The 15,917-nt window shown below is 38.9% G+C and overlaps 2 protein-coding genes across 10 annotated transcripts in view; one reads left to right on the forward strand and one right to left on the reverse strand.

Annotated features, from left to right (window-relative positions):
* Nucleotides 1-3,632, forward strand: part of ryr3 (ryanodine receptor 3) — a 382,820-nt gene extending 379,188 nt beyond the window's left edge. For all 9 annotated transcript variants that reach the window (XM_072569064.1, XM_072569065.1, XM_072569067.1 and 6 more), the window contains one exon: nucleotides 2,879-3,632. In XM_072569064.1, coding sequence (XP_072425165.1) covers nucleotides 2,879-2,974 — 96 coding nt within the window. In that variant the 3' untranslated portion in view covers nucleotides 2,975-3,632. The remainder of the gene's footprint in view (nucleotides 1-2,878) is intronic.
* Nucleotides 3,633-3,844: 212 nt separating this feature from the next.
* aven (apoptosis, caspase activation inhibitor) overlaps nucleotides 3,845-15,917 on the reverse strand; it is an 87,566-nt gene continuing 75,493 nt past the window's right edge. The window contains exons 4-6 of the mRNA XM_072569080.1: nucleotides 6,740-6,835; nucleotides 4,821-5,169; nucleotides 3,845-4,200 (exon numbers count right to left, since the gene is read on the reverse strand). Of these exons, the coding sequence (XP_072425181.1) occupies nucleotides 4,088-4,200; nucleotides 4,821-5,169; nucleotides 6,740-6,835 (558 nt within the window). The 3' untranslated portion in view covers nucleotides 3,845-4,087. The remainder of the gene's footprint in view (nucleotides 4,201-4,820; nucleotides 5,170-6,739; nucleotides 6,836-15,917) is intronic.

A 15,917-nucleotide genomic window follows, 5' to 3' on the forward strand; every position in this document is an offset into this window, starting at 1 on the left:
GTCCCTGCGTGGAGTCTAGAACAAGAGGATCATAGTTTTAGGACAAGGGGTCAGTTATCTAGGACAGAGATTGGCAGACTTCCTATTCAGGATGGTGAATCATTGAAATTCTCTACCCTGGAAATTCTGCTGATGTTCAAGACTGAGATTAGTATATTTTTGGACACTGATGGAATCAAGAGATATGGCGGGAAAGTGGAGTTAATTTGGACATTCTTATTGAATATTACAGGAGATGAGAAGCTGCATGACCTATTCATGCTTCTAAGTCTTATGTTCTTCCTAAAATCAGTTCCAAAAATGTGCCTTTCCTTTCTCACCCTTTTTCCATATCAGTTATTATGGCCTGTATGAGTGAGTTGGATTATGTAGTGTCTAACTTGAAATATGAGCATGCATTACACAATACTGTGATCGATCAACTGCAATTGATTCTGAGAAAATATATTTTCACAAAAATTTAACATTGTGACATTAATGCTTTTTTTTATACTTTAACCTGTATAAAGCCTTCAGGGCAATTTTTAAAATTCGGAACTTATCTCAGCTTAGTACCAAAATACAGTTTGAGCTTGAGGAAATAGTCAGGAGGGATTATGCAGATTATTTCAGAGCAAGATGAATAAAGCAGCTTAGTTCTTTTTTCACTTGCAGTCACATCACTTCTCTCCAGCCACATTTCTCCAGAACCACCGTGATATATTTACCAAAATGTAACCACTAGAAGATAGTTTACCTTACTCCTTGTGTGTTTTACTGGAGAAAAACCATCCCAGGAAAGTTTACATAGGAACACATAATAAACACAAGAAAAAAAATACAAATTAAGCTACACCACCTGAGACAATATTTAGGGCAGATAGGCACAATCATGATCAAAGAAGTTGGTTTTATGGAGCTTCTTAAAAGAGGAATGAGAGCTGGTGAGGAAGAGAGACCTAAGAAGAATTTTAGAGCCTCCAGTCGTGTTCTGATTAAATACAAGGGGACCATAGCTCTCTCATAAGGGGAGTGTAGGATGGGAATGTGCAGTGTCAAGCCATTTGGAAACTAGGGCGAGGTTTTGTAAATCAAGGTGTTGCTCAGCCACAACGTATTTCAGTGAGCAAAGAGGTGATGCATTGAATGGATAGAGTGTGAGTTAAGACATGGGCAGCAGAGCTTTGGATGACTAAGATGAATAAGGTTACGTTGTGAGAGGCTGACCAGGAGTGTATTAGAATATTCAATTCTTTCAGATATTCAGGTAAAATCGCCATAGTTCTAGGGCTGCTTTTTCATTAGAGAAAGATGGCTGGTGGCAGTTTAAGGTGTAGGTCACTACACCTCCACTGAGGAAAGAATTTGAGAAGGAGTCTTTCACTGGTAACCTCAGCTGCTGTAGGAATTGAACCCAAGTGTTGGCATGACTCCGTGTTGCAGAACAGCCAGCCAGGTGAGCTAAGTGATTCCCCTATTTTATGGATATGGAAGAATAATGAAAGATTAAATCTTCTGAATTATGAGATTGAATTACAGCTTCTACAGCATCAGTTTTATTCAGAATTTTCTGTCCTGTACAAAGATCCTATTAACAGTTTATATTTTGAAATGCATGGGGATTGGGAAATTTGTTAGAATTTCTGTTGTAGAGCAATATGTGATCATGTGAAGATCAATTATAATAATGATAGTTGAACAGCATGCAATTTTCTAACCATTGTTACTTACTTTTGAACAATAGAGGGCCCTTTTTATAACTGTAATTCATATTGGGTGGAGTGCAAATATCATGGACATGTACTTAGAAAATTCTGATATTTATAAATATATAAACTCTAAATACAGACTATGCTGTTATGCTATGAAAGAAAAGCTTCACTATTTCAAAAATAATTTGGGAGTTTTAAAAAAAAGTAGGTGTGTATGTGTGTCTCTGTTTAGTCATCGTTAATGTCCCAAGAGAAGATGGTGGTGAGCTGCATTCTTGAACCGCTGTAGCAGTTAAGGATACTGTTCCAGGATTTTGACTCACTAACAGTGAAGAAACATTAATGCAGTTTTACTTCAGAATAAAGTGTGGCTTGGAGAAGAACTTGTAGGTGATGGTGTTCCCATGGAACCGCTGCCACTGACATTGTTGATGGATATGGCAGCAATGAAGTAGGCTACTTTGACTTGAATTGTGCCAAGCCTCTTGAGTGTTGGGGCTGCATTCATCCAGAGAAGTGTGGAGTATTCCATCAGACGCCTCACTTGTCACGTAGAGGGCAGAGTCAGGAGTTGAGTTACTGACCACAGAATTCCCAGCCTCTAACCTTTTCTTGTAGCTTTCTGGCTGATGCAGTTTAAATCCTGGTCAATTGTAACTCTCACGATATGGTGAGTACAGGACTCAGCAATGGTAAATCCATTGTACAGCAAAGGAGGTGGTTAGCTTCTCTGTTGTTGGAGGCGGTAATTGACTGACACTTACGTGGTATGAACATTACGACTATTTCCTCAAGGTCTCCCAAAATACTTGGAACTGCTTCTTTTCAAATGTGGGCTAATAGGGTTAGTCATTTTGTACATAGCACTGTGGCAAATAATGAACATGAGCAAAACAAACAAGTAGTAAGGGATAAATGGTGGTCATGACTGCAGGTGCACCCTCTTTTTTTAGTACCTTGGGGGCAGCCAATGCCACACCGCTGATTACAGTACTGAATAGGAAAATCAGCTTAGAATGTATCTCACATTCTGGAATGGCATGATCCTCTGACTCACTCACTGTTTAGATTGCAGTCACAGACCCAGGAGACTTCAATCGACAAGGTAAAGCACTACAATACTGTTTATCTTTGCAAGTATGCATTACAAATAATTTTGTTCATACATTTCTGTCCATCAATTTAAGGAATCTTTTGTATGGAAGATGTACCAGGAACGCTGCTGGGACTTCTTCCCTGCTGGAGACTGTTTCCGCAAACAGTACGAGGATCAGCTTGGATAAATGGAAATATTTCTTGAATTTACCTACTGAATGATCATATAAAGCTTTACTTGAACATGTGAATGGAAAATGAAGTACTGTTGAGGCAAAATGAGAATAAATGTGAAAGGTATTGAAAATACAACTGTCTTAAAATGCAGTGATATTCAGCTTTAAGCACCCAAAGTGCAAACACTTACCAGAATTGGAAGTGTTATAATGAGACTTTAAATAAACCTTTGTTGTGACTGTTGGTTAACTGACTAAAGGTTAAAAATTGCAAGAAAGTTCTAGAAAATAAAAGTGCCTTACCTGTAGCCAAAGCTATGCAACGATGTGAATGTTCTGTTTTTTTAGTTTATGCTCATCGGAAAGGCTACCTGAGAATGTATTCTCCTGTTCACAATGTCGAGTCTTATTGTGTGCTGTATGACCTTAAGCTTGTTCTCATTCTGCTTACACAGCAGCAGCTGAGCTGATAATTTATAAAGTTGTTACTGGATAAGACATTTAATTTTGAGAAATTCTGTAACACAATATTACATGTGCATTGGCTGTCTGCTTCTCTATACACCTTAAAACTTCACTTTCAAATCATTTGGCACTAAGAAATGAATTGGTCAGTGTTGACTGTTTGCAATGTGATGCACAGTTTTGAAATAAAGCTAAGTAAATTCAATTATATATCTTTTTTTCTCTAAAACTGATTACCAACAGCACCTCTGCTATCATTGGTTGGGTTGGAAATGAGAGTAAACTCAAGGTTGTTGAAAATGGATTACGTAAAAAAGATTTTTAAAATAAACTAAAATATGTTATTTTACCACAGCAGAACAAAGCTCTTAAAATGAGTCATTTGATTAATGTGCAAATTAACTTTTTACACAAAAAAAATCTCAATAGGCCACTTTATTCATGGGTTTCAACAGTTTTCATTACACCTTGACTCTGCGATCAGTTAGTTATAACTCTTTCACTAAATCTAAGCTATTCAACGGAATTTCACAGTGTAAACATTAACACTAATATACATTTTACTTGTCAGCAATGGAATGCAGTTGGAATAAACATGCCAATTAATGTTTATAGGTAATGTACTTTTTAGTTTGCTTTCATTTACTTGCAAAACTGTAATCATGATATCATACTGTCTAACCAATCTTCCAGTTCTTCTTCGGGGTCAGGTTTCTTAGCCATTTCTGTTAGCTGTGAATTTGTATTGTCTACCACTTCAGCACCTGATGAGTCTGTTTAACAGCAAAGAAATAGTACCAATAAGTCCACATATAAAATATAAACTGGCTTCACTGATAATACACAATTGAACCAACCTATAAGTTGACACTAATATACACTTGAAGTACATCCCAGGAGTAACAGGAGTTGTAAAGTGGTAAAATTATGCACAAAAGTAGATGCTGTTTCTCCAATTTTAAACGTAACCTCTTTTATGTCAGGAGGAATTAATTTGAACTTCACAAGGTGTAACCATGACTACAGTCAGTCCTTGTTATCTGCTCATTCACTACCTGTGGATTCATGAGGTTGGCCCCACACCCCAGTTTTCATTTTGTCCCCACTAACTTGGCTGGGCTGATCACGTGATCATTACACTGGAGCAGTATCTATGTTTCTTTGCTATCTGCGAAAGGTTTGTGCTCATATTCCCCTTAGATAATGCGAAATTGCTGTAATTATCTACAGCAATTATATATTTAGTCTTTGTTATATTCAATTAGCTAATGCAATTTTGTATCCTGATGAGTGCTATGGAAAACATGCCGAATTAGACATAAACATGCTATTTAAGTAAAAGGTAGACATCAATTATTTCCATAATTTTAATTTTAAAAAAGCTTTTACTTACTGGTTGAAGTTGTAACTGATGTGGCATCACAAAGAACTTCTGCATTTTGAGCTTTGTTCAGGAAATCATCATTACTTTTACTGGCAGGCGTTCCTAACTGAAGTAAAATATCCAGCTCCTCGTCTAGCTTATCTGGTGCTTGCTGAGATGCAGAAGGAGCACTCTTAGGTATTTGTGTTGCAGGGTTGAGCATGACATTGAAGGTAGTTTGGGCTGGATCTTCGGCCACTGCATTTCGTGGCATGGAATTAACAGCTCCCAATGGAGTTGCAGCCGGTGCTCTAAATTTACTTGGGCCATCTTGCAAACCCTTCACTCTCACTTGTGGTAGCTCAGAAGGAACAGTGACCTATATTTAAAGGATACAAAAAAAAATAAGAGACTGAATTTGTTTAAGGAATTTTGACATGCTTGTAGAAAATACTTTTTAAAAATTGATGTTTGATAACTGTAATATCTCAAGCTTTTAAATATTTTGACTATATATACACAAATTTCTTTCATCAATAAAGGAGGACATACTTAAAATTTTAGCAGCACCCAGAAATACTTGGGCCAGATGGGAGACAACCTAGATTACTGAGAAAAGTAAAAGGTGGCGATATGGAGGCTGTTACTACCATCTTCCAATCTTCCTCACATAATGGGTAGTGTATTGGAAATGTTTACAACCTCATTCAAGAATAAACATAACTATAGGCATTGTTCATGGGTTGACTTTGAGATAATAATATGAGACAAAATTAATTGGCACTTGAAAAAATAGGGGTTAATAAAAGTCCACACGTATTTGTTAAAAGCAAATCATAGAAAATATAAACTGGCTTCGCTGGTAATACACAATTGAACCATCCTGTAAGTTGAGACTAATGTACACCATAACTACATTCCAGGAGTAACAGGACAGTTGTAAAGTGATAATACTATGCAGGGTGAGGATAATATGATAGAGAGAGATACTTGGGGAATGCACATACACATATCTTTTGAATTTACCATGACAAGTAGTGGCTTACAAGATCCTTACCATTTTGAATAGACGCTTAGAATATAAAAGCAATTTTATGCTAGATTTTTATAAGAGACTGTCTAGGTTTGAACTAGAGTTATGTGGCTAATTTTGCACCGCACTTCAGGAAGGATGCCAATGAAGTAGGATTTTGGTTATGTGGAAAAACCAGAAAGGCTGGAACATTCTCTTTGAACAGATCTGTCCTTGTTAACCTTGTCTGTTCCAGAGTAATAATATTTGAGTAAACATATAAAACAGTTTGTAATCAATCAATCAAAGAAGGGTCAGTAACCAGTGAACACAAATTATTTTAAATCAATAAAAGCACCAGAGGTGATATGAGGGAAAAGAAAATCATAAAATGTGAAAGTGACAACTGACTGTTTCCACCACGCTAGATCACTGTCAGGAAACTGGATTTTGTAAGCTTTAGGGAAAGAACAGAGGAAGTAGAACTAATTTAGTAGTGTTTTCTGTGCAGGTACATTTGACAATTCTCTAGTTATTTAGTTCAATTCATTACAAATTCTGCCATAAACTAAAGGTACAAACCATTCAACCTTAGGTTACTTGATAAACAACAGCAGAGAGAATGATCTTTGTAAGCCAAATGGATATTCACAGTAATTCAGCAGAGTGTGGTAAAGTTCCATAAAACTAACTAAGCAATTAAATATAATGTGTACCTCTTGAAGCCCACATAACAATGGAATGTAAGTTCTACCTATCATACAATTGAGTCTCTGATTTCAGTTTCGTTGCCTGTGGGAGGAAATTCTGAGGAGGACATTAATCACAGCTCTTAAACATCTCTGAGCAACTGACTTAAATATTTGAAATCTGGCTACAAACAAAATTCTCAGTCAACCTTTCTGTTTTGCAGATGAATTTAATAAAGGAACCCTACCTGTACCAACTCAGCATCCACATTCAGTCTAAGGTAGAGGGGGAGTTCCTGAAGGGATTGAGCTAGAGATTGACAGTCCACAAACAAAGGTGATAGCTGAAAAACACAACAGGACATTGGTGCACAAGGAATTAAACAGGGAGGAGATATCTATTACAATATTTCCAATGGATTGTCTGAATAGAAATTAAATTTATAAGAAGAGCGGTATAATACAGTATATTTAAAATTAACAAATAATGGTTGAATTATATTGTATTAAGACATAGCCCAGCATTTTTTCACTCAAAGATGCTGCAGCCATTTAAAAACATCAGGGATGACGCAATTCCCAGCACCCCCAATTGTCATTGACACAACATAAGGTTACTAGTAGTGAACATATACACTGTATAGCCGTTATTGACCGGATTCTCTATGACTTGTGTATCAGTTTGAGAGTCTATTGAAAGCTAAATTCAAAAAGTCTTACTCATACCCACTTCATGAGGTCTCCATTCCATCTGATCCAAATCGTTGGCCAAGTTTGATGAAACTGACTGTATTACAGTCTGAGCTAAAGTTAACACTTTTGCCAAGGACGATGAAATCAGTCAGGTTTCATGGGATGCATGAAAAATCCTCATCACTAATTTACACTACTATGAGAATCTTCAATATTGAAGATGGAATATTACCTGCAATTATCAAGCCTGGAACACCACTACCTCAGCACACTCAGAAAATATAACTAATATGTATCGCAAGGAGTTCTTTGGCAGATGGGGGGAAATGGTAATATGGAATACAAGCTAAACAAGAATACAGGCTTCTCAAGAAAAGAACACCCAATTGGGTATTACTGACTAGAAAGAAGCATCAGGAATCGAGAACTTAAAGGATAACCAAAATAATCACTACTGCTGATGACCTCCAAACAACAAATCTCTAGCGTCAGGTTCAAATAGCCAAAGAACCCTGACTTGTATTCGTTTTTTCTCTCCCTTTCTGTGGGACATTATCCCCTCTTACCTTTTACGCATGTTAATATGTATGTGTGGGCCCACAAAACTACACAAAGGTCATGTGCTTAATGCCACGTCTTTATTATTTATCTTAGGGTTAGCAGCTAAGGAAGTGTTTTCACTCAAGAAGGCCTTATTTTTATAGTAAAAGAACATCTATCTTCCAATTTTATTAGAAAAAAGTATAGACTCGTGCAAAGAGGAAGTGAGTCCTTTGTTATGACCAACTGAGTAGATTGAAATCAGGGAAGATGGTTTACCCCTTTTCAACTTGTATGCGACAAAACAATATGTTCCTGAAAAGGATTCTGTGGATACATACAACATGTGACTTGGCACTAAGCTGTTCACCTCAGGAAGTACTGAAATGTAGACTTTGTTTGCTCTCAGCTAAAACAGTATTCAGGACCATATAACTGAACTCACCATTTAGCAAAACAGGGAGCACAAACCCCAATTTCTGAAGATTTAATGGATCTCTTTGGAAATGCACACATAGCTATCAACTGACAGTGAGTTCTGAACCCAGAGTTGTCTAGTTCAAGGTATGGTTTTTGATACAAAGCCTACATATCCCAGCATGGGTTATCAATCTTCAGAAGACAACAGACAAACTAGGCTGGAAGGTAATGGAATAGTAAATAACACTACAGGGTCTGTTTATAGAATAGGATTTTCTCCTGTTTCCTTCTTGTTCTTAACTTGCCATAACATTTATCAGTTTGAAAGTAAATTTTGACATTTTGTGACTCTCAGTTGCAATATTTATTAAAAACTTTTAAGGCTACGTACAAATCAGAGGAATGGGACTGACTTGATTCTGCGGCATCATTCTGTAAACAATGACTCTGCAGCTCAAAAGGTTTAATTTACACGACACATTAGGCTACACAGGGAAGTATCTGAAGTCCTTAATATTTACTCAAGCTTTCAAGACTTGAGCACAAGTCTGCAGCAGGCATATATATTTCTGCAACACTCTGTACAGGCACACATTTGTTAATTTTTTTTAATCCCAATATAAAGTTTATCAATTTGCAAACATCTGCATCCTGTATATCCTTAACAGAAAAGTTGAACATCAGTGACATAGCTTACCTGAATAGCTGTCATTCTTAAAAAAAGTCAGTTGTGTTTGTCCAGTGATTAGCTTTTAATTAAAGAATACATTTGCTTTATGTTAATGCTTCAGAATAAACAGCGCAATTTTTATTTCTTTTTTTATATAGTTACCTTTATTGGTAAAAGGAGCAGGTTGGATCTCTAATTGCTTGTCATCAAGGTTTGACAGGAAATTGACTTTTTTTCTTAATTTGTTATTCTTCAAATTCTAACAACCAAAGAGATGCCAAGCAATCAAACAAGAATAGCATAAGAAACCCTTGGGCCCACAAGTGTATCATGTCCGAATTGGGGCATGATCCTGATGCATCTTTAGCTTAATGAAACTTGCATTAGGACTGTGGTATCTTAGACACTAGCCTCAGGAGGACAAAATGGTGAAACCCGGGGGCACCATTTGTAGCCCATGAGACTGCACACACAGGTGCTAGCAAGGTTGGCTGGTTCAGACACAAGTTGAAGGACGCCAGAAAAGTGTAAGAGGGCAGGCAATTAGGAGGTTGCCAGCAGCAGTTCATAGTTTTAATATGGATCTCCACAATAAGATTAAAAAAAAATTAATCCTCCAGTGTACCTTTCCGATATTTTAAGCTGGCAAGCTCTGAAACAACAATGGCTGGAACAGAGCTCCAAACAAGTGCTAACAGATGCAAAGTCCCTTTAAATATCACAGCAATTTTTAAAATGGTGATTGTGGCCAAACGGACTGATCTTGTTGGCCTGAATTGGGTATGATGAAACCTAACGGGAAGATTGATGGTTTTTACTAAAGAGGTGTACAGATTGAACAGCTCCTTTCTCACTGCCCAAAGAATCTCAACCCTCTTAGAGAACCAATTCTTTTTCATCTGAGTCTAAATTGGCACCTCTTTCTTCCAAGGTTGTTCATAACCCTTTTTGCAACTTGTTTTTCCACCGATCTTTGTGTTGTCTGCAATTTGGCTATAGTACATTCAATTCTTTCCTCCAAGTCATTTTTATATGTTGTAAACAATTGCGGTCCCAGCATGGATTCCTGTGGAATCAGGTGGTAACAGGTCATCAAACTGACAAAGAAAGTCTTTATCCCCATTCTCTGTTTCCTGCCCACTAGCCAATCTTCTATCCAAGTCAATATATGACCTCCAACACCATGGGCTCTTATCTTATGACAGAGCCTTTTCTGAGATGCCTTGTTGAACAATTTCTGAAAGTCCAAATACAACACATCTATTGGTTCCCCTTTATCCAGTCTGGATGAAATGTCCTCAGAAAACTCTTTTAAAAAAGAGTCAGACATGATTTCCCTTTCATGAAGTCATGCTGATTGCACTTGATTCGGTTATGATTCTCCAAATATCTAGGGCATATGCCAAAATTGGGAGAGCTGTCCCACATACTAGTCAAAAATAAGCCTGACAATAATCATATTTATAAAATCATACCTTTCAGAAAACATCCCAGACACCACTATCACCATTCTTGGCTATGTCCTGTCTCAACAATAAGACAGATCCATCAGAAGTAACACAGACTCAGGATATTGGTGCCTTAGGAATACACAACACTAGCTTAAGAGGCTATGCTCATGGGCCTTAGTTGAAACATATGCAAGGAAACTTCCTGCTGATTATCACCTACCACCCTTCTCTCTAAGCTGATAAATCAATATTCTTCCATGTTGAACTTCACCTGGAAGCAACAATGAGGTTGGCAAGGGCACAAAATGTAATCTCAATGGGAGACTACATTTTCCATAATTAAAAGTGGCTGCATAGCACCACTACTGACTCAGCTGCCTGGGTCCTAAAGGAGATAGCTGACAGGCAGACTCTGCAACAGCTGATGAGGAACCATTCAGAATGGAAAATATACTCAATTCATCTTCATCAATCTGCCTAGTGCGAATACAGCTATCCATGATAGTATTGGTAGGAGTGGCCATGAAGATCTGTCCCCACATACCCAACATCATGTTATATAGTGCTATCATCATGCTAAACATGATAGTTGTTAGGTCTATTTAAAACCTCAAAACTGGGCATCCACAAGAGGCAGTGGGCCATCAGCAGAAACACAAGTGTACTCAACTTCAATTCAGGAACTCATGGCCCAGGATAGCCCTCACTTCACCATCAAGTAAGGACAACAATGAATGTAGCTAAAACTGAGGTGCCATCTCGGTGAAGCTATAACACAGGACAGGACTACTTGTATGCCGAACAATGTATGGTGTATAAATGGCTAAATGATCTTATATCTGCATTAGTGGTGCTGGAAGAGCTCAGCAGTTCAGGCAGCATCCAAGGAGCTTCGAAATCGATGTTTCGGGCAAAAGCCCTTCATCAGGAATAAAGGCAGTGAGCCTGAAGCGTGGAGAGATAAGCTTATCTCTCCACGCTTCAGGCTCACTGCCTTTATTCCTGATGAAGGGCTTTTGCCCGAAACGTCGATTTCGAAGCTCCTTGGATGCTGCCTGAACTGCTGTGCTCTTCCAGCACCACTAATCCAGAATCTGGTTTCCAGCATCTGCAGTCATTGTTTTTACCACCTAAATGATCTTATAACCAATGGATCAGATTCAAACTCCGGAAAGACTATGGACACAGCCAACTTGTACTCCATAATTAGTTATTCCCCTAGTCATGCTGCATCAGTACAGTTGCAACATATATCCTGTCATGTAGAAAATTACCCAGCTATGGCTTGTTCACAACAAAAGGACAAATCCAACCTGTCCAATTGTACCCATCAGTGTACTCTCTATCATCAATAAGGTGATGAAAGATGTCAGTGACAGTGCAATCAAACAGCACATATTCAGCAGTAAGATTAATTAGTGCCTGACCTCATTACTGTTTTAGTCCATGAACAAAACAGCTGAACTCTAGGGGTGAGGTGAGCTGAGAGTGAATGCCACAGAGTCATAGAGATATACAGCACGGAAACAGACCCTTCGGTCCAAATCACCCATGCCAACCAGATATCGAACCCAATCTAGTCCCACCTGCCAGCTCCCAGTCCATGTCCCTCCAAACCCCTCCTATTCACATACCCATCCAAATGCCTTTTAAATGTTGCAATTGTACCAGCCTCCACCACTTCCTCTGGCAGCCCATTCTACACATGCACCACCCTTTGTGTGAAAAAGTTGTCCCTTAGGTCTCTTTCATATCTTTCCCCTCTCACCTTAAGCCCTATGCACTCTAGTTCAGGACTCCCCCACCCCAAAGAAAAGACCTTGTCTATTTATCCTATCCACGGCCCTCATGATTTTATAATCCTCTATAAAGGTCATCCATCAGCCTCTGACACTCCAGGGAAAACAGCCCCAGCCTAATCAACCTCTTCCTGTAGCTCAAATCCTCCAACCCTGGCAACATCCTTGTAAATCTTTTCTGAACCCTTTCAAGTTTCACAACATCCCTCCAATAGGAAGACCAGAATTGCACGCAATATTCCAAAAGTTGCCTAACCAATGTCCTGTACAGCCACAATGTGACCTCCCAACTCCCGTACTCAATACTCTGACCAATAAAGGAAAGCACACCAAACGCCTTCTTCACTATCATTTCTACCTGCAACTCTACTTTCAAGGAGTTATAAACCTGCATTTCAAGGTCTCTTTGTTCAGAAACACTCCCGAGGACCTTACCATTAAGTGTTTAAGTCTTGCTAAGATTTGCTTTCCCAAAATGCACCACCTCACATTTATCTAAATTAAACTCCATCTGCCACTCTTCAGCCCATTGGCTCATCTGATCAAGATCCCGTTGTAATCCAAGGTAGCCTTCTTTGCTGTCCACGACACCTACAATTTTGGTGCCCTTGACATCAAGGCAGCATTTGATCCAGTGTGGCACTAAAAGCCCTAAGAATCAATGGGAATTTAACGGAAAACTGTCCATTCACTGATGACATACCAGGTTCAAAGGAACATCAGTGAAACTGTTGCAGGTCAATCATCTTAGTCAAAAGACATCACTGCAGGAGGTCCTCAACACAGGAGGTCCTCAACATAGTGTCCTACGCCCAATTGTCTTCATCTTTGACTTCAACAATGGCTTTCCCTCCATCATGACATCAAAAGGCAAATGTTCACTAATGACTGCATAATGTTCAGCTCCATTCTCAACTCCTCAGACACTGAAGCAGTCCCTGTCACATGCAAAAAGACACGGACAAGATTCAAGTTGGGCAAGTAATATTTACACCACAAACATGCTATACAATGACCATCTCCAAAGTGAGAGAAGTTAAGTATTTCCCACTGACAGAAAATGGAATTACCATTGCGGAATCCCTCACTATCAATGTCCTGGATGTTACTTCTAACCTGAAATTAAACTAAATCAGATAAATACGGTGGCTGGAAAAGCAGCTCAGAGAAGAATTCTGTGGAGTAGGCAATTCACCTCTTGACTCTTCAATGCATGTCTAACAGCTACAAGGCACAAGCCAGGAATATAATGGAATATTTTCCACTTGCATGCAGCTCAACACCATCCAAGGCATAGCAGTCCACTTGACAGGCACCTCATCCACCACTGATGCACAATGGCAGCAGTGCATATCATCCACAACATGCAGTAACTCACCAAGCCTCCTTTGACAGCACCTTTTAAGTCTGCAACCTCTACCACCTAGAAAGACCAAGGCTGAAGATCCATGGGAACTCCAACACCTACAAGTTCCCCTCCAAATAACACAAATCTTTATTTGAAGCAATATCACCATTCCTTCACTGTCACTGGGACAGATTCCTAGAAATTCCCTCCTAACAGCACCGTGGCTTCATTCTTTCAAGTAATTAGGAATGGGAAACAAATGCTGCCTTCGTCCGTGACACCTACAACCAATGAAAAACAAACTGAAGAATCTTCTATTTTTGTCATGATGTTCTAACAAATATTATAAAATTTGAGTTAAACCAAATTAACTAGGAAACATAAGTAGAAACAAGCTAAAGCTGTGGTGGAACACACAAAACTACCTTCCCTCCTGGTATAGAAAACAGATGAATTGCTTTTTATACTAACAGGTGACATTAACCTAAAGCACACCTTTTATCATAAAGAGATAACCTGAAATAAAGTCTATGTAGAGGTGTTACTGAGAATTCACTGCTGCCTCACAGCTCCAGGGACCTTGGTTTGACTGTACCCTCAGGTGACTGTGTGGAGTTTGCGCATTCTCCCCATGGTTGCATGGGTTTCCTCTGGGTGCTACAGCTTCCTCCCACAATCCAAAGATGTGCAGGTCAGCTAGATTGGCCATGCTAAATTGCCCATAGTGTTCAGGGATGTGCAGGCTAAGTGGATTAGCCATGGGAAATGCAGGGTTACAGGGATAGGGTTGGGGGAGGAGGTCTGGGTGGGATGCTCGTCAGAGGATCGGTGTGGACTGAATGGCCAAATGGCCTGCTTCCACACTAGGGATTCTATGAGGTGATTCACTTTGTTCTTTTAATGAAATAATGATAATTTTGAAAACTGTTCAAGCGCAAATGTCAATTCATTTCATTTCCAAGAAATTAAACATCACTCCACTGCACTTTGAAACCTGAGGGATCATATTCAGCCAAAGATATGCCAACTTTTCTCTTTTTTGGAATCAAACATATGTAATCTTTACTGGTTAAAAAAATAGCATTTGCCATCTAGGGACGTTTAACACTAAAGAACAAACCTGCCTTTGATTTAAATGATGAGATGCAATTTGACTCATGGTGAAGAAAAAAGGGGGAAGAAAAGGCAAAATTTTGTAAGTGACCCACAATTTATTTTATATAAAAATAACCGCATTCTATATTAAAACCTGATGCCTCAACTATAAACTTCTTGATATCTCAAGTTAGAGTTATCTGTATTGATACACTTCATGATTCGGGCGCCAGAGAGTTGCATCATGACAATAGTAACTTGTATTACTATTGTACTTGTGTTCTTCAGAGTCTCAGTATCTGGTTGGCTCAGGCACACAAAAAAGCTTCAATTTTGGTGGTCTCTCTTAATCAATGTCTGCCAATGGCATCAACATTTTCTCATTGATTACAGTATTGCTGCATTAGCAAATGAAATACAGATGGATTTCTCATTTCTAAATGACTCCTACTGGGAATAGATATGAAATGAAGACATTATTTAGCTCGGCTGAAATACCTCTCGAGCAGACAGATGACAATCACTCCCAAGACTAAAAACAAGCAACAGCTAAGTGATTGGTAGAGATAACTAATACTGATGAAGCCAGAGAATGCTCAAAGTCTTCAAAGAGAGGAGAGGGGGTGGACAAAATGGTGAAAAGTTAATTTTAAAAATGCTGTATTACTTCATGTTAATGAAACAGCTGTACACAGAGCCATTGTTACAGAAAAATTTCTCCAAACATCAAACGTTCTTCTCTTCAGAGCCTCTTGACAGCTGATTGCTTAAATAATAAAATCAAAGAATTCATATTACAGAAGCAGAGGGGCTGGAGGTCCTAAAATGTATAAAAGTAGATAAATCCCCAGGACCTGATCAGGTGTTTCCCAGAACTTTGTGCGAAGCATGGGAAGAGACTGCTGGGCCACTTGCTGAGATATTTTTATCATCAACAGAACGGGTGAGGTGTCAGAAGACTGAAGGGTGTTAATATAGTGCCATTATTTATGAAAGGTAAAACCAGGGAACTACTGACCAGTGAGCCTGAAGTGAGTAGTGGGTAAGTTGTTGGGGTGAATTCTGAGGGACAGAGTTTATATGCATTTGGAAAGGCAAGGGCTGATTACGGAGAGTCAGTATGGCTTTCTGCATGGGAAATCATATCTCACTAACTTGATTAACTTTTTGGAAGAGGTGACAAAGAAGACTGATGAAGGCAGAGTTGCAGATGTTGTATATAGGGACTTCAGCAAAAAATTTGACAAGGTTGCAGATGATAGACTGGTTAGTAAGGTTAGATCCCATGGGATCCAGGGGAAGCTAACCAATTGGATACAAAATTGGTTTGAAGGCAGAAGGCAAAAGGTGGAGGTGGAGGGTTGCTTTTCGGACTGGAGGCCTGTGACTAGCGGTGTGCCACAAGGATTG

Source organism: Chiloscyllium punctatum, chromosome 4 (genome assembly GCF_047496795.1).
Source record: "Chiloscyllium punctatum isolate Juve2018m chromosome 4, sChiPun1.3, whole genome shotgun sequence".
Taxonomy (NCBI): domain Eukaryota; kingdom Metazoa; phylum Chordata; class Chondrichthyes; order Orectolobiformes; family Hemiscylliidae; genus Chiloscyllium; species Chiloscyllium punctatum.